Below are 19,365 nucleotides of genomic sequence, written 5' to 3'. Positions count from 1 at the left end.
TTTGGAAGCTCTTGCGCTTGCCGTTAAGAAAAACAATCCTTGCCAGCAAAAGATTGCTGTAGTGTCCCTCTGTTACGTGTCAGATGTGTCTCCCTACCCAAGGGGGAAGGAGTTAAAGTTGTCCAAAGGATACGTGGCCAAATCGAATTGCTAAGGTTTCTTTATTATTTTTTCTTTTCGACACCAAACACTCCATCGCCATTTGCTTTCTTAGGACTGGCTATCCCGGATCTTCATGCACTTGTCTCTGACACTTTGTTAGAAATTTTATCAGAATCTTAAGCTATCTCACCTACCCTCAAATCCTATGATCAAATTCCCTCTGGAATTTTTCCCTCTTTTCTTTGTTTTGGTGAATGTCCATTAATTAAGACTAATGTCGAGTTAGGCAGGAGACACTATTAAACCCTATATCATCAAGTTTTGCATAATTAGAGAGAGAGAGAGAGAGAGAGAGAGAGAGAGAGAGAGAGAGAGAGAGAGTTATCTAATCATGAAGTTTTGCATAATTGGAACGTGTCATCTAATTACGCTTGGAAGGATAATTCACGCAAAATATATTTCTCAAAGGTAGGGACTCAGAGTGGCTAGATGGAGATGGTCATAAGATACAATTAAGTAAAGAAAGAACAACATCATCACGACTACCTAAGACGCTCATTTGATGTTTCTTTTTTGTCAGTTAGGTAGCTGGCAATTTCATCAGCCATTTTCGAAGCTAAATTAGTTCTTAGATTGATGAAAACATACCGGAAATGTGTAGCAAATCGATATTATGTACACCACGGATCATGTTACGACAAGAATGGCAAGACTTGACCCTACTCATTATTATGTGCATGTTAGACAACAAGCTTACCTTATTTCTACTGTCTGAGTTGTTATGTGCTGCTAATCATTAACTTGAATCTTGCACCATGTAACTTGGAAAAGAGAGGTAAAATATATCCAATAAACCGGGTTAGTCAAGTTCTCAACTTTGGTTAATCAACTAAAGGACAAAGCGCATAGGTTGGGGACCTAACAATATAGCGATGTTCAACGCCTTTTGGTTGGGCTTTTCCCTTTGGGGATTTTCAATAAGCGATGGATAGTTTTATCAAAGATTAGATATAGTAATTGACAATTAATGTAAATGTGTAGAGTCAGTCCCTTGGATTAATCTTCCTAGAGAGAGAGAGAGGGGGGGCGGCTGGGGGTGGAAGGTAGAGTTTGCAATAATGACTTTTCCATCTCTTTCACTAATGTCGATTATTCTGAACCAAACCACTTCTTTGGCACGGGGAAAAGTACAAAAAAAATCATAATCCTACCCTTTCAATAAAATTAATTTAGTCATAAACCTTTTTGTATTGGTACCAATTCTGTCCATTCGGTCAATTTTAATTGTTGACGTGGACGTTGGTCGTCCTACGTCGTATGGCTTGCGTATGGACGTTTTTCTTTAGTTATTTAACTAATAGTTTTTTTTAATTATTTTTCCTTTTTTTTTTCTTTCGCTTTGGCTGGCGAGGGTTGCTGGCAACCCTTGATTGTCATTAGTAAGGGCTAGTTAGCCCTCTCTAGATCTAGGTGAGGGCTGCGAAGGCCAAGGGCGAGGGTCTTTGCATGCGGCCGGGATGGCCTTGGGCGAGGCCATCGTGGCCTCGAAGGCCCTTGTAGCCTCGGGCGAAGCGGCTCTTGCCCAAATTTGATGAGGCCCGCGACCCTCGCCATTGGTCGACGTGGGCTGGCTAGCCCTCACCTAGTGGGAAGCGAGGGTTTGCCGGTGACCCTCGCTGGCCATAGTGAAAGAATGAAAAAAAGAAAAAAATAACTATTTTTTTTTTGCAAAAATTATTTAAAAATGTCCACGTCGGCGCTAGCCGTGCCATATATAACGATCCATATCTACGTTAATGATTTTCTGCCAAAATTGATCGGATGTATCGAATTGGTACAAATGCAAAAAGATTTAGGACTAAATTGGTCCAATTGAAAAGTTTAGAATTGAATAGGTACCAATACAATAGGGTTGAGAATTTTTTAGTACTTTTTTAAATAAATTGTGACATCCCCTTGTCCCACATTGCTTAGGAGGGAAGTCTTGGGCTTGCTTATATGGCAATGAGCCCTCTTAACTTGCAAGACGCGTTTTCCGGGCATTGTATGGGCGATGCTCGAAAGAACAAAACCGTGAGGACTGTGTGTCCAAAGTAAACAATATCTTGCAAAGTGGCGCAACGGAAGCGCGTGGGGCCCAGGCCGTTACGGTTGGTATGTGTGGACCACGGTGGGCGCTCGCGGGTGCCGGCGAGGGCACAGCGGAGACGCTGTGCCGCTAAGGGGGGGATTATGTGACATTCCCTTGTCCCACATTGCTTAGGAGGGGAGTCTTGGGCTTGTTTATATGGCAATGGACCCTCTTAACTTGCAAGACGCGTTTTACGAGCGTTGTATGGGCGATGCTTGGAGGAACAAAACCGTGAGGACTATGTGTCCAAAGCGGACAATATCTTGCAAAGTGGCGCAACGGTAAATGGTACCCGGCGTTTGTGTCGGGGAAAGCATTTTCCCGAAATTAGTTTTTTGGACTTTCACCCGTTTAGTTCGCTGAAATGACTTAGTCAACGGAAAACATTTTTCGGTCAGTTGAGAATTTATGTATAAAATGAGGAAAGTGAATTCCCAAATCTAAAGAGGTGAAAACACTTTCCAGATTTGTTCCTCTCGATTTTTTTTTTAAATTTTAATTTCTTCATATTATTTTTTAATTTTTCTAATATATTACTATATTAACATTTTAATTTAGTTTTTTTCCTTACAAAAAAAAATTAATTTAGTTTTGATTTTTGATTTTCTTGATTCTTTCATTCTTCCTTCTTCCTCCACTGCGAAGGCCGGGGCGAGCCACGGACAAGCTCGAGCTTGAGGCTTGCTAGATCCGACGAGCTTGAGCTCGCCTTCCGCTGGCCATTGCAAAAGTGAAAAATCTAAAGAGGTGAAAACACTTTTTAGATTTGTTCCTCTCAATTTTTTTTAAAATTTTAATTTCTTAATATTATTTTTAAAAGTTTTAATATATTACCATATTAACATTTTAATTTAGTTTAGTTTTTTCCTTACCAAAAAAATAAAATAAAATTTAGTTTTGATGTTGATATTGACGGTTTGGATATATCTTCATACTTCTATTTAACCTAACATCGGAAAATCTTGCGGCTCTAATCAATAATGCTACCTTATAAGGATCGATGTATCAGACAAGATGTCTTAACATGAACTCAAACTAATATCACTGTGCAGTAAAGTTCATGCATGAGGTAGTATGTTGTGTGCATGTATCCTAGGACAACTGCACAAGTGTAAGGTCTAGAATAAGGAACATGTTAAGCGCACATTTAGGAGTATCAGCGAGGTTTGGACATTACTTAAGGTTGGTTTGATGTTGATATTCGTGTAATGAATAAATCCTGCAACTCTAATCAATAGTCTTATCCTGTAACGAAAAATATCACTCTGTGCTGTAAGTTCCATGCATAACTTTTGCATTTCTTATAGAAAGTCCAGCTGTTAAACCAATGTGTGATTTAATAAATTATTAGAAGCAACTGTTAGAATTACTAGAAGACTGAATATCCCGATTATTCATGGATGAACATAAAACTCAAGCATAGTCAAGATTGAATGTGGAAACGTGAAGAATTCTGTATTTACCTCCGGTCATTGATGCAGCCGATTGACAAACCGGTTTTGCAGAGCCTTGAAAGTCAGTAAATGAGTACTTCTAACCAACTGTCCTCTCAATGTTGATAGTGTGTTTTCTAATCATGAGGGGATTTGACTTAGACCTCTTTTTGTATTTCCATTCGCACCCCTTCATATAATATTTTCCATCAAGATAGTCATGATATTGAGTGGCTACCACATAACTCAATGTGGTGAGCAGTTATCACGTAAGTTAACGTGGGATCATATTATTGAGATTATACCATTATGATAACAGCAAAAACATTGTTTAAATATATCTCTTAGGACAACTGTACAAGTGCACATCTGTCAAATATGACAACTTCTTGTTAACCTTATCTCTTTTGTTATAAATACGGGCCAAGGGAGAGTAGTTGAATCTGGAAACTTACTAGCCCTTCAAAGTAAGTAGCCTCCACACCAATGGCCTGCTCATCGTCTCCACCAAGCTTGTGCAGAGTGAAAGGCCCGGCTGGCACTCGCAGGCATACGACATCGATAACGTACCCGAGAGTGATATCGCGAAGCTTCAAGGACGAAGGTAGGTTCGTATTCTCTCGTAAACTGGCCATCATTTTATCAAAACTGATGAATTCAAGATTTCAAGGGCCGAGTCCCACCGAGCATGAATTGAATGAATTTTTCACGGCGATAAATTTTGTTAGAGAATGATTTATATTGAATCAGTTAAACATCGAATACCTCCCTTGATCTCTCTGTGATTTATACTGCCATTATTGTCATTAAGGAAATCTAAGACAAATCTTCGCATATAGATGGTTTAGGATTCCTGTCTTATGTTTCTTAGGGTATTAATCTATGAATAATCTTTCGGTTCCACAGGAAAGGCGGCGAATATGGTGGACGCGGACTTGGACATTCTAAGACGGCGGATAGACAAAGTAAGGCAGAGGGAGAGACAGAAAGATCCTCCTCAGGGCCGCCAAAGTGGCTGGAATTGTCATTGTCATGTCCATGACTACGACACTCGAACAGTGAGCAAGAAGAAGAACAAGGTGATGCTAGCGGAAGCAGTGGATCTGATAATTCTAGCAAGTAGTTCGCTAGGGCTCGTCTTGCTTTGTGGTTCTTTATGCATGTGCCTTGTGTCGTTTCTGGTTCATCTGAACTACTAGTGCTCTTGTGCAATCTTAAGCTGCTGCTTCTTCCTTTCTGTCTTCTTCTTCTTCTTCTTCTTCTTCAATGCATTATCAAGAAGGTTTTGATCTGGTACAAGGCAAGAACCAAGGAACAAAGTTAATTAGGTGGCCAACACTTTTTGCATGATGATGTCTCTTCAACTTCAAGGTGTATACTTCTTAGCTTGAAAGAATTAGCTCGACTTCAATATGGCAAAAAAGAGAAGACAGAAAAAGAATCGGGAAATCTGAGTTTTAATTTCATATATTGGCAGTGGAAAATTGTCACAAACGGTAGCTAGCAGTACAATCCTCGAATATATCTATGATAAATGAGATTGTTACATATAAATGCCAAAAATGTGTAAGTTATATGATCCGTGGTAGTTTGCCACCACCACTTGTTGAAAGTGACATATGGTTTTCTACTAATGGTAAGGTGCATAAGAATTTATTGGGAAAATAAACAAAAAAGTCCTAAACCTATTACAATTATGGCAATTCAATCATAAACTGTTTTTTGGCCAATTTAGTCTTTTCAGCCAACTTTGGCTATCCGGTGTTAACGTGGCAATTTTAATAATATTTACATTTTTTTAAATAGTTTTTTCTTTCTTTTCTTTTCTTTGCTTTTGTTTTTTTGGCTTAGGGCTGGCGAGGGCATTGTGGCCCTCGTCGGGTTTGGACGAGAGTCGCGATGCCCTCATATGACCAAATTTTGTGAGGGCGTCCCGGCCCTCGAATGTGGCCGACAAGCCAGAAAAAAAGAAAATATCAAAAAAGGAGAGAAAAGAAAAAATATAAATTATTCAAAAAAATTACAAAAATATTATTAAAAATAGCCATGTTAGTCTTGGTCCACCAAAGTTGGCCGAAAGGACTGAATTGGCACAAATACAAAAAGCTTAAGACTGAATTGGCACAATCATAATAGATTTAATACTTTTTTTTGGATAATTTTCCTGAATTTCTTGCAATTTTTATCAACTTACTTTGCTAATCAAAAGAATAATTAATGTCCTTCCTTGTTTCAAACCAAGAGTTTTAGGGTCTTTTCATTGGTGTGTACATATATCTTCTTGTATTACCAAGACACTAGGAAGAATGTTTTCTTAGCCGTCTCAAACTGAGGCAATTTTGTCGAATGATTCTACCATTTCTTGCCACTATATAATGATTTGTTTCTATGCAAGTAAATTTCGATAAATATTGATGAGTGTAAAAAAACTGTGAATACATCAAATATTACTAAGAGCTTTTATCCAAGTATGTTGATAGCTTATAAGGAGCAAAGTTCCAGCTTGAAAGCCGATTCCTAAGAGAACTGTGTAAGATTCACGGACTAAAAACCTGTAAACCGATCATATTCGGCTCATTTTCCAATTTGGAGCGTCGAACTCACCGGTTCTACCTGAGAACCAAACAAACCAAGCCGGTTCTTGGGTAGAGTCCGTTTTGAACCGGCTTTGAAACCGGTCAGCACATTAAAAAAAAAAAGAAAAAGGAAATCACCCTATCAAATGACAAATTAACGCTGTAAAAATAAAAAGAAAAAAATTACAAAAAGGCCCTAGGCCCAAACTTAAACTCAAGCCACTCCTAGCCCACATCCTCTCCAGTCTCCCCAGCACACAACAAAACGTACAACTCACAGAGCAACCTCTATCTTTTGTTCCGAGCCGGTTCCATCCCACATAAAATTAGTAAAAGTTGGCGACTCAACGTTTCGATAAATTGTAAAGAATCGTATAGGAAATTTAGCCGGTAAAGAGTTAGTAAATCGCACAAAAGCAGTTGGCAATTTCACATAACAGGTACTAAATTTGAGGCGTCGACGAGAAAGGTAAATAAAAGTTCGCGAATCGGTGCCTGTTCATCTCTATAATTCGATCTTTCCCTGTGATTTCCTTTTTTCTCGGCTCCACTGGTTGAGACGTCTTGAATTTTACTCCGACAAAGCGGAGCATGAAGCTCTCAAGCTGCTTAGGAAATTGCTTAGAATCCACGACTGTCCTGGGAAAAATCTGCAAGAAGAAAGAACAATTGCAGACTTGCAGTGGCAGTACGAGAAGTGAAAACCAATAAAAGGTCCGGCAAGCTCGGGACGCTCCTTCTCAGTTCCTGATAATATTTCTGCGGGTGTACTGTTCCCATCCTGGATCTTTTGGCCGATTCCAGAAGAGTATATGCCGAATCGTCATGGACAGCAACCGATTGTGGGAAGCTGCTTTCAGCTAAGTCCAAAGCCGCCCAGTATTTCTATATCGCCGGACAACTATTACAGGACAGAAAAATAGGCTCTAATGGTGAGTCAGATCGTAAAACTTGTGTGCTCTTCACAGTTTCATTTGTTTCCCAAAGCAGGCTTAGCATCACGACTGATAACAACCAAAGGTTTCATCTGCCGTTCAATGAGAAGGAACCATCGGTCAATCTTTCTTAGTTTGGAAAAATTCCAGCTCAACGCTCCCGCTTGTTTTATGTGGAAGTTTTCCCTCTGGATCATTCAAAACAGCAGCATGGCTTTATATGAACTAATCACAGTGATGAGAAGTTCTTATTACTTTAATAGAGCAGCCACAATAGAATTGACAAACAGAAGTCCGGCAAAACTTTGGCTTTGCTTGGCATCCACTCCATCTTCCCCCTCATATGAAAAATAAGACTGACCACCCATATCAGCTTTACTATCTTCTGGATTCTGGTTTGAGTGTCACCAGAGAGAGAGAGAGAGAGAGAGAGAGAGAGAGAGAGAGAGAGAGAGCGAGAGAGAGAAATCGACACCCAGTCAGCCACAGATCGGAGAAGCCATGCCGTTTGTATCCCAGGTCCATACCAAAGCCACATAGGAGCAATGCTGAAACTGGCAAAGCTTCTATATACAAAAGGTTTATACATATCCTTTGTGAACACCGAGTACAACGATCGACGCTTACTGGAGTCAAGGGGACCTCGAGCCCTTGACGGATCCCGTGGTTTTCGGTTCCTGACCATCCCCAACGGCCTTTCTCCCGCGGATGCAGACTCGAGCCAAGACCTGCGTGGCTCTATGTGATTCTATCAAAAAGAACGTGGCTGCTCCATTTTCTGATCTCATCTCCAATCTCAACCACACCGCACCGAGCTCAGATGTTCCTCCAATCACTTGCATCTTCTCCGATGGATTCATGTCGTTTGCCACCAACAAAGCTGCTCAAGAGTTTGGCATCCCTATCGTACACCTGTAGACAATCTCCACCTGCGCCTTCATGTGATTCAAACAATACCGGACGCTTAGGGAAAAAGGTCTCACGCCATAAAAGGTACAAGTACATGGAAGATAGTTTTATTAGAACCTTGTGAGTAGACTCAGCGATTAAGTTGATGTAAGACCGAGAATATCACGCGTGATGCAGATACTAGCTACTTAACAAAAGGGCTATTTAGATACAATAATTGACTGGATTCCAGGAATAAAGAATATTACATTGTGGGACCTACCAACCTTCGTTCATAGCACGGATCCTGATGATGTTTTTTAAAATTTTGCAATGGATGCCGCTGAGAGAGCACATACTGCCTCAGCAATGATTTTCCATACCTTTGACGCCCTTGAATCAAAATTGCTTGATGCTCTATTTATTATCTAAGATTTCTTTTCTTTTCAAATATATTCGAACAAGGTGTTAAAATTGTGTCTCAAGTTTGAGCCCGTTTACGAGACCTGACACATGTGGAGTATTTATTGCTCAATCCACGCTCATCCTTTCTCTTCATGAGGGATGAAAAGCAAAATCAGAAGATTTGTTTTCAGATAGAAAGAATGAAGGATGTGGATATCCTAACATTAAAGAAGTGCATGCTTAATGAAGATGAGACTCTATTTGTCTTCTTGCATTTATGCCCTTGTCTCTTTGCTAGCTTTTTATCACTTGGCCGACAAGAGGAAAGTGAAGGTCAGAAGAATGTACATCCATTTCTTTTCCTTATTGCTTGTGGGTGCCCATCCACCATCCACCATCTATCATCATTAGATTTCCCATAGATTATGGTGAACGTGGGAACCGAAAGGTAAGATATCTTTATAGACTTTTTTCAAGAAGAAATCTAATGATTATGTTTTCTTGTCTCATTCACCTATCCCATAAGAAGGAGCAAAGACCTCTGTGAAGAGAGAGGCAAGAGAACAAGAGCTCAAGAGACGACGAGAGTCTAGGTTTGTTCATCGCGTCGAGTCCATCGAGTTGAGTTATTAAACACTGTGGGTATCAAGTGTATAATCTAGGATTGAGAAACACTTGAGCGCAAGTGATTGTAATCTTGTAATTCTTCAATTTATTAGTGGATTATTTTGTTGTTGGTTCTCTCGTGGACGTAGGTTTCGACATTCGGACCAAACCACGTAAATCTTGTGTCCTTTATTGTTCCTCATTTTATTTCTCTATCGATTTTTATAGCTTTCGATATAATTGCAAATGTCATGATCCATTTCCGCTACGGTACCGATTTCGCAACACAAGGCATAAGTTGTGCCATCATTGGAAAGTGACTGAAAGCATCCGGCAGTCTGCACAAATCCTCGGCTCTACTGGTTGAGAACCCTTGAATTTTACTGAGAGAAAGTGGAGTATGAAGCTCTCAAGATCCTCAGAGAACTGTTCAGAATTCATTTCTGTCCTGGGAAAAATCTATAGGCTTATGCTTTTGAGCATTCTCCAAGAGACTCTCTACTTGGCTAAGAAGACGAGCCATAAGACAGTCCCCCCTTCTGGGACACCTCTGGACTCTTCATCCCTTCCAGGAGGATCAATCTCGTAACAAATACAAATAAAAAAACAATAAAAGGTCCGGCAAGCTTAGGACGCTCCTACCCAGTTCTCGACAAGATTTCTGGGCATGCATCGTTCCCGTCCTGGATCTTTTGGCCGATTCCAGAAGAGTATATGCCGATTCTTCGTCCACAGCAACTGTTTTTTTATGTTATTTAAGGAAGCTCCTTCAAGCCAGGGGTGTTAATGGGTCGGGTTGGCTTTCCATGATACCCGACCCGACCCAACCCAAAACACTGAAGGAATAACCAAAAGCGATCGGGTCGGGTTTAAAAATGTCCACGTTAGTGCGGCCTTGAAGGCCCTCGCGGCCCTTGCCCAAATTTGGTGAAGCCTGCGACCCTCGCCAGTGGCCAATTTGGGCAGAAGCAAGGGTTACTGGTGACCCTCGCCGGCCAAAGTGAAAGAACAAACAAGAATGAAAAAAAAATGACTAATTTTTTTGGAAAAATTATTTGAAAATGTCTACGTCAGCGCTAGCTGCTCTACGTATGACGGTTGGCATCTACGTTAATGATTTTAGGCCAAAAAGGATGGAATGGATTGAATTGGTACCAATGCAAAAAAGGTTTAGGACTAAATTGGTACAATTGAAAAGTTTATGATTGAATTAGTACCAATACAATAGGGTTGAAATTTTTTTGGTACTATTTTAAATAAACGGCATCTTGCATTTGTGTCAAGGAAAGCATTTTTCGAAATTAGTTTTTTGGACTCTCACCTATTTAGTTCGCGGAAAATGACTTGGTCAACGAAAAACATTTTTTCGGTCAATGGAAAATTCATACATAAAATGAGGAAAGTGAATCCCTACATCGAAAGAGGTGAAAATACTTTCCAGATTTGTTTCTCTCAATTTTTTTAAAAGTTTTTAATTTCTTATTGTTATTTTTAAAATTTTTTAAATATATTACTATATTAACATTTCAATTTAGTTTTGATTTTCCTTTTTCTTTCATTCTTTCTTCTTCCTCCATTGCGACGGCCAGGGCGGCCACGGACAAGCTCGAGCTCGAGGTTCGCCAAATTCAAAGAGCTCGAGCTCGCCTTCTCCGGCCGTCGCAACGGAGGAAGAAGGAAGAAATAGATGAAAAAAAGAATAAAAGAATGAAAGAAATTTATATTTTTGGCCTAAGATAAAATCTTGAGATTAAAATCATTTTTCAAATGAGAACCAACCATCAGAAAACGTTTTCAGTCGCATGTCTCCAAACAAAAGAAAACAAACCGTTTTTCTGAAAAATGATTTCTGGGGAAATTAGTTTCCTTTTTCATTTAGTATTCCGTGAAACAAACACCCTCTAAGTTTCAATGTGACACTTAGCTCTTTGTGTGAAGGATGGATTCAGAATAACGGTTTTATAATTTGGTAAATAGGTGCTCTTGAGATGAATGATTTCACAATGTAAAAAAAAAAATCCTTTGTTCCCACATAATAGAGTATATATAGTTTAACTATGTCAAAATAGAATCTTTATATACATAAAAGGTATACGCGTAAGCATTAGCGATTCGCTAAAACATGCACAATAAACTATTTCTAATGACATAGATGCACATCACTGGGTAAAGCTGACGCATTTAAAAATGTCTACAATAAGAAACGTATTAAGCACACATTTAGGCCTATTAAAAAGGTTTCGACATTACTTAAGCTTAAATTGATGTTGATGTTGATTGTTTGGATATATCTTCATACTTCTATTCGACCTAACATCGGAAAATCTTGCGGCTCTAATTAATAATCTTACCATATAAGGATCGATGTATCAGACACGATGTCTTAACAAGAACTCAAACTAATGTCACTGTGCTGCAAAGTTCATGCATGAGGTAGTATGTTGTGTGCATGTATCCTAGGACAACTGCACAAGTGTAAGGTCTAGAATAAGGATCATATTAAGCGCACGTTTAGGAGTATCAGCGAGGTTTGGACATCACTTAAGGTTGGTTTGATGTTGATATTCCTGTAATGGATATATTCTTATATTTCTGTTCAACGTAATAGAATAGATCCTGCAACTCTAATCAATAGTCTTATCCTTGTAACGGAAAATATCAGTCCGTGCTGTAAGTATCATCGCATAACTTTTGCATTTCTTATAGAAAGTCAAACTGTTAAAGCAATGCGTAATTTAATAAATTATCAGACGCAAATGTTAGAATTGCTAGAGGATTGAATATCCTGATTATTCATGGATGACCATAAAACTCATGCATAATCAGCATAGAATGTGGAAACGTGAAGAATTATGTACTTACCTCTAGCCATTGATGAAGCCGATTGGCAAACCGGCTTTGCGGAGCCTTGAAAGTCGGTGAATGAATACCTCTAACCAATTGCTTTCTCAACGTTGATAGCGTGATTTCTGATCATGAGAGGATTTGGCTTAGACCTCTTTTTGTATTCCCATTCGCACCACTTCATATAAAGTTTGCCATCAAGACAGTCATGACATTAAACGGTTACCACATAACTCAATGTGGTGCGCAATTATCATGTAAGTTAATGTGGGATCATATTATTGAGATTATACCATTATTATAACAGCAAAAACATTGTTTAAATATATATCTTAGGACAACGGTACAAGTGTACATCTGTCAAATATGACAACTTCTTGTTAACCTTATCTCTTTTGTTATAAATACGTAAAAGGGCCGAGGGAGAGTAGTTGAATCTGGAAGCTTACAAGCCCTTCAAAGTAAGTAGCCTCCACACCAATGGCCTGTTCATCGTCTCCACCAAGCTTGTGCAGAGTGAAAGGCCTGGCCTGCACTAGCAGGCATACAACATCGATAATGTACACGAGAGTGATATCGCGAAGCTTCAACGATGAAGGTAGGTTCGTATTCTCTCGTAAACTGGCCATCATTTTATCGAAACAGATTAATTCAAGATTTCAACGGCCGAGTCCCATCGAGCATGAATTGAATGAATTTTTCATGGCGATAAATTTTGTTAGAGAATGATTTATATTGAATCAGTTAAACATCGAATACCTCCCTTGATCTCTCTGTGATTTATCCCGGCATTATTGTCATTAAGGAAATCTAAGACAAGTCTTTGCATATAGATTGTTTAGGATTCTTGTCTTATGTTTCTTATGGGGTTAATCTATAAATAATCTTTGGTTCCACAGGGAAGGCAGCGAATATGGAGGAAACGAACTTGGACATTCTAAGACGGCGGATAGATGAAGTAAGGCAGAGGGAGAGACCGAAAGATCGTCCCGGGGGCTGCCAAAGCAGCTGGAACTACCATCCTCATGTCCGTGGCTCCGACACTCAAACAGCGAGCAAGAAGAGGAAGAAGAAGAAGGTGATGCTAGTGGAAGCAGTGGAACTGATAATTCTAGCAAGTAGTTCGCTAGGGCTCGTCTTGCTTTGTGGTTCTTTATGCATGTGCCATGTGTCGTTTCTGGTTCATCTGAACTACTAGTGCTCTTGTGCAATCTTAAACTGCTGTTTCTTCCTCTCTGTCTTCTTCTTCTTCTTCAATGCATTATCAAGAAGGTTTTGATCTGGTACAAGAAAAGGGTCAAGGAACAAAGTTATGCATGGTGATACTTCTTCAACTTCTCAAGGTGTATTCCTCTTAGCTAGAAAAAATTAGCTCAACTTCAATTTGACAAAATAGAAAAGAAAGAAAAGACACGGGAAATCGAGTTTTAATTTCATGTATTGGCAGTGGAAACTTTTCACAAACGGTAGCTAGTAGTACAACCCTCGAGTATAGCTATGATCAATGAGTTAATTACATATCAATGCCCAAAATGTGTAAGTTATATGATCCGAGGTAGTTTGTCACCACCACTTGTTGAAAGTGACATATGGTTTTTCTGCTAATGGTAAACTGCACAAGAATTTGTTGCAATTTTATCAACCTGTTGAAAGTGACAAATGATTTTTCTACTAATGGTAGGCTGCACAAGAATTTCTTGCTGGTGACAAACTACCTCGGATCATATATATATTTTGTGTGTGAATTGGAGTTATTCCACATCGGCTATGGAAGGGGCTGGTAATCGGTTTATAAGTGTGAAGGAAAGTCTTACGAAATGAGATTTTTTCACATCTTTTAGATAACTTGTCGATGCTTGTCTCTTTGCCACTTGCTCACCCAAAAAGGGAAAAAAAAAATCTCTATTAGTTTAATTATTATTCCAACTTGAATAACCCTTTTCTTTATTTTTATGATTTATATTATTTGAAAAAATGAGCCAACGAAAATGTTTTATCATCAACTAAAATATTTTAGACAATTCTAATTCACTCATTTTGCAAAGCAATAAACACTATTAAAATCAAGAAAATATGTCGGTCCACAATTTTTTGGCTCGGGCGTTACCTTGTCGAATTTCTTGAGGATCTTCATGAAAGCCATCATGTTTTAGACTTGAAGAATGATTTTTTGGCGATCTCAAAGCAGCGCAAGTTTATTGAATGATTCTACTATTTCATGCCAAAAGATAAGGATTTTTATCTATGCATGTAAATTCCTATAAATGTTGATAAGTGTAAAAAAAACTTTGAATAGACAAAAAATTACTGAGAACTTAACCAACTTGGTTGATCGATTTCAAGGCCGATTTCCAAGAGAACCGCTTACATTAAGACTTGAAAACCGTTCCCCTCTCTCTGACTCCCCCACCCCCACCCTAACCCTAGGTTTATGCCGCCTCACATTCTGAGGGAGAGCTTTTTTTTTGCTTGGATTATCTTTCCTTTTCTCTCCCACTATTTTTTGGGAGCTTGCATGTGTGAATAATTTTCTGCAGCTTATCTTGGATGAATATGGAAACCAATTCAGGCATTTGTCTAGTCGACAGCCACCGGTGAGAATGTTCGAGAAGCAAGTTTCCTAGATGTATTTGATTTGTGCTCTTTCAACACACCGATGTTGGTATTACTACTCGACGATGGTGATGAAGACATCAAACTTAAACGCGGGGTATGAGAGTTCTCGATGTGTGCTCATCATTGAATCCAATGACCGGCTGCTAAAATTTCATGATGATAGATCTATTCTTGGAGGATGAGAGTGTGTTTCTAGTTGTAGAATATGCTTTGTTATTTACTTTTTTATATTTATTTTTTTCTGGGAGCTTGAAAGCATTTTATGTACCTCTCGAATATTATCATGACTAATGAATAGAATCTTTCTTTCGACCAAAAGAAAAAAACTGGAGACTGATCAAATTTGATTCATTTTCCAATGTTGAGCCTTGAACTTGCCGGTTCTGCCCAAGAGTCGGACAAAACAAGCCGGTTCTTGGGTAGAGTCGGTTTTGAACCGGCTTTGAAACGGGTCAGCACATTTTAAAAATAATTCACTCAATCAAAATAACAAAGTAACAGTCTCAAACTGAAATTACAAAAAAAAAAAACAAAAGGCCCTAGGCCCACACTTAAACTCACGCCAATCCCGGCCCACATCCTCGCCACAGAGACAACCAAACTCACAACTCATAGACCTACCTTTCTGTTTTGTTCCAAGCCGGTCCCATGATTTATGGAACCAGCTCTCTCAAATAAATTAGCAAATATTAAAGTGGTAACTCAATGTTAAAGACCGGTAAATTGTAACGGATCAAAATGTATTTGGATATTTCCCTTCAACTGTACAATCGAGTATTCTTTATTTGACACGAATAATTGAAGTGAATCCTTCGAAAAGAAAATGGATTATGAGGGTGTGTCACTTGAACTATTGATTGGGCCGTGCAGATGGATTTATGCCTTTATCTACCACATTGAAATTCACAACCAAACGTGCCTTTGTTCCGACCACCCCGTACAAGCCCTATAAAGGCAATTTCAGTAGGCAATAAAGTTGGGGAAAAATGAGTAAATGGCGCAAAAGCGGTTGGTAATTTCACATAATGGGCAATAAAGTTTGAGGCGTTGACGAAAAAGGTGAACAAATTTGCGAATCGACAACGAGTACGCTCAGGTGGACTCCCTTAACCGATTGCAGCTTTCTCCAGACCTCCACTACCGATTGTGAGGCCCCAATTCTTGACTGGAGGGGCCACTCGAGGGATCGCGACCCGTTGTCCCGACATCACTGCAATTTTAGAGGCAGGCGAAACGCAGTCTTGGGGCTTTACCAGAAGTAATTAGTAAAAGGCCTAACGTATCTTCTCATTACTATTAAGAAATTCACTATAACAGTATTTGCGTGACTATTATGATAGCAAATTCAAATTCTTTATGCGTGAACCCTTTTTTTTTTTTCCTAGCCATCTTTGGAAAGCGACTGAAACCATCATTGGGCAGCCTCAAGTGGACGAGGGTCTGCACAAATTTCAAGGAGGGAAAGTGGAGTGTGAAACTCTCAAGCTGCTCAGAAAATTGCCTGGAATCCACTACTGTCCCGGGAAAAAAATCTGCAGGCTCATGCTTATGACCATCCTACAAGCAACTCTCTACTTGGCTAAGAAGACGAGCGATAAGACACTCCCCTTCGGTGACACCTCTGGACCCTTCATCCATCCTCTCAGGGTCGACCGAAGAAAGAAACAACATTGCAGTCGCAGTATAAGAAAAAAAACAGTGGAAGGTCCGGCAAGCTTAGGACGCTCCTTCCCAGTTCTTGATAAGATTTCTGGGGGTGTACTGTTCCCATCCTGGACCTTTTGGCCGATTCCAGAAGAGTATATGCCAAAATCTTCGTGGACAGCAACCGTCTTAGGGAAAGCTGCTTTCAGCTAAAGTCCGAAGCCGCGAAGTATTTCTACAGCACTGGACGACTATTACAGGACAGAAAAGTAGGCTGTAAAGGGTGAGACAGGTCGTTAAAAAAAAATTTGTGTGCTCTTCACAGTTTCATTTGTTTCTGTTGTAACATAAAGCGCGGAAAACTTCTGCGTCACCGTGCGTGCACCTTGGCTTCGCTGCTCGTCCTTCTGTTTTCGACGGTGTACTGTGTGCGGTTTTCATTTTCACGGGAAGATAATAAATGCCTCCTGATAGTTTGTTGGACGGTCCTCCTATGCATATCAATAAAAGTTGGACCCTCAAGTTCTTTTATTTCCCTTGTGTTGACCCGGCTTCTGCAGTGGAAAAAAGGAAGTAAGACCGAAACCCTTTATTTTCGTCTCTTTCACGTGCAAAGACCTTTCTGCCCCCACAAGTAAACATAAAATATTATGTCCCCCTTTTTCGTCCTGTAATGCCATCATCAGAACGGAAGAAGTCGTTGCCCGTTTCCCGCCGTATGTGGATTCTTCTTTGAACAAATCGATATCTATTCATAAATTGTTCAAACTCGAGACGTAATTTGACAGTTTCCAAAAGCCGGCTTAGCATCATGACTGGGATAAACAACTGAAGGTGTCGTTTACCATTCAGCGAATCCAGTTCAGCGCTCTCGCTTGTCTTATGTGGAAGTTTTCCTCTGGCTGCTTGCTGACTATCACAGTGACGATAAATGTTTGTTACTCTAATAAAGCAGCCACTTGCAGAGACGTGTAGAACTTGCAAACAGAAGTTCGGCAAACCTTTGGCTCTGCCTGGCATCCACTACGTCTTCCCCCCTCATACCATATATAAAACTGGCCACCCATATCAGCTTTTCTATCCTCTGAGTTCCGGTTTGGGTGTCACCAGAGAGAGAGAGAGAGAGAGATGGACACCCAATCAGCCCCAGCTCAGAGAAGCCATGCCGTTTGTATCCCAGGTCCATACCAAAGCCACATAGGAGCAATGCTAAAACTGGCAAAGCTTCTGTACGCAAAAGGTTTCTACATATCCTTTGTGAACACCGAGTACAACCATCGACGCTTGCTGAAGTCGAGGGGACCTCGAGCCCTCGACGGCTTCAGTGGCTTTCGGTTCCTGACCATCACCGACGGCCTTCCTCCCTCGGATGCAGACTCGAGCCAAGACCTCGCGGCTGTTTGTGATTCTGTCAGAAAGAACATGGCTGCTCCATTTTCTGATCTCATCTCCAATCTCAACCACACCGCACCGAACTCAGATGTTCCTCCAGTCACTTGCATCTTCTCCGATGGATTCATGTCGTTTGCCACCAACGAAGCTGCTCAAGAATTCGGCATTCCTATCGTACACTTGTGGACAATCCCCGCCTGCTCCTTCATGGGATTCAAACAATACCGGACACTGATGGAAAAGGGTCTCGCGCCATTAAAAGGTACAAGTACAGGGAAGATAGTTTTATCATAACCTTGCGAGTAGATTTGGCGACTAAGCTGATGTAAAACTGAGAATATCACGTGTGATGCAGATACCAGCTACTTAACAAACGGCTATTTGGATACAATAATTGACTGGATTCCAGGAATGAAGAATATTACATTGCGGGACTTGCCAACCTTCTTTCGCAGCACAGATCCTGAAGACATTATGTTCAATTTTGCAATGGATGCCGCTGAGAGAGCAAATACTGCCTCCGCAATGATTTTCCATACATTTGACGCCCTTGAATCGGAATTGCTTGATGCTCTATCATCGATGTTTCCTCGCGTTTATGCAATTGGGCCACTCTCGTTACTTGTCGACAAACTAGTGAAGGAAGAGAGTCCCCTGAAATCTGTTGACTGCAATTTGTGGAGAGAAGATACAGAGTGCCTTCGATGGCTCGACTCGAAGGAACCGAAGTCGGTTCTATACATTAATTTCGGCAGCATAGCTGTCTTGACAAGAGAAGAGCTTGTTGAGTTCGCAATGGGACTGGCCAACAGCAAACATCCATTCTTGTGGATAATTAGGCCAGACCTTATCAGTGGGGATTCGATAGTTCTTTCTCGAGAATTCATGAAAGAAACAGAAGGAAGAAGTATGCTTGCAGATTGGTGTCCACAGGAGGCAGTTCTCAACCACATAGCGACCGGAGGGTTCTTAACGCACTGCGGATGGAACTCTATAATCGAGAGTGTATCGGCAGGAGTCCCAATGATCTGTTGGCCGTCTTTTGGGGACCAGAGCACAAACTGCACCTACGCTTGTAGTAAATGGGAGATTGGTCTGGAGTTATCAGGTATGGTCAGAAGAGAGGAAGTGGAAAGACTAGTGAGGGAATTGATGGAAGGAGACAAGGGAAAACAAATGACAGGAAGAATCATAGAGCGGAAAAAACTAGCACAGGAGGCAACAGATCCAAATGGATCATCGTCCAAAAACTTGGACAAGCTGTTGAATGAACTTCTAACTTAAATATAGCACCGGACGTCTGTTTGTGCAACATTGCTACCACAGGCAATTGTTTGTTCACAGTAGCTTTGTACTTTCTTTATGGGTTCCTATAATGAGATTGTATGTTCTCATCGGTGTGTTTCAAGAGGCTTGCACAGACTACCTAATTCATCTATCCTATAAACTTGTTCCCAACAAGAAGAGCTATCTTGCCTACGCCCATATTCCACTCTTCATGCTTAGTTATAACTTGAAAGATATCTATTGGCATGCTTATTATTGTGCGGAAGCAAACAATTAGATAATAAAATAGACATGACAAGAAAATAAATCGGAAATCAGATTTACGTAGTTCGATCGTAGAACTACGTTAACGGGGAGTAACGAATTCCATTATATAACAAACGATTCAACGGAGATTACAAACCACACTCAAACACTCTTATACTCTTAGCGTTTTCTAGCTTCAATTACATATAATAACTCACAATTGTTTAGCTACACAGTTCCTCACAAAAAATCTCTCAATC

The 19,365-nt window shown here is 40.1% G+C and overlaps 1 protein-coding gene and 1 pseudogene across 1 annotated transcript; both read left to right on the top strand.

The window, feature by feature from the left end:
- The first annotated feature begins 7,722 nt into the window (after positions 1–7,722).
- On the top strand, positions 7,723–8,497 carry LOC125315078 (annotated as a pseudogene).
- An 8,707-nt stretch (positions 8,498–17,204) lies between these two features.
- LOC115740053 (7-deoxyloganetin glucosyltransferase-like) lies at positions 17,205–19,045 on the top strand. Its single transcript, XM_030673417.2, has 2 exons — positions 17,205–17,834; positions 17,928–19,045. Exons 1-2 carry the CDS (start codon positions 17,309–17,311, stop codon positions 18,854–18,856), a joined length of 1,455 nt encoding a protein of 484 aa, XP_030529277.2. The 5' UTR covers positions 17,205–17,308; the 3' UTR covers positions 18,857–19,045.
- The last annotated feature ends 320 nt before the right edge of the window (positions 19,046–19,365 follow it).

The sequence above is a fragment of the Rhodamnia argentea genome, chromosome 5 (genome assembly GCF_020921035.1).
Source record: "Rhodamnia argentea isolate NSW1041297 chromosome 5, ASM2092103v1, whole genome shotgun sequence".
Lineage (NCBI taxonomy): Eukaryota > Viridiplantae > Streptophyta > Magnoliopsida > Myrtales > Myrtaceae > Rhodamnia > Rhodamnia argentea.
The sequence above is the reverse complement of the archived record's forward strand: the minus strand, read 5'-3'. Positions and strand labels throughout refer to the sequence as shown.

Bases quoted from the DNA above. Each gene is read 5' to 3' on its own strand.
- LOC115740053 (XM_030673417.2), top strand. From the start codon at position 17,309: ATGGACACCCAATCAGCCCCAGCTCAGAGAAGCCATGCCGTTTGTATC. The intron at 17,835-17,927 runs GTACAAGTACAG...CGTGTGATGCAG, and splicing joins GGGTCTCGCGCCATTAAAAG to ATACCAGCTACTTAACAAAC.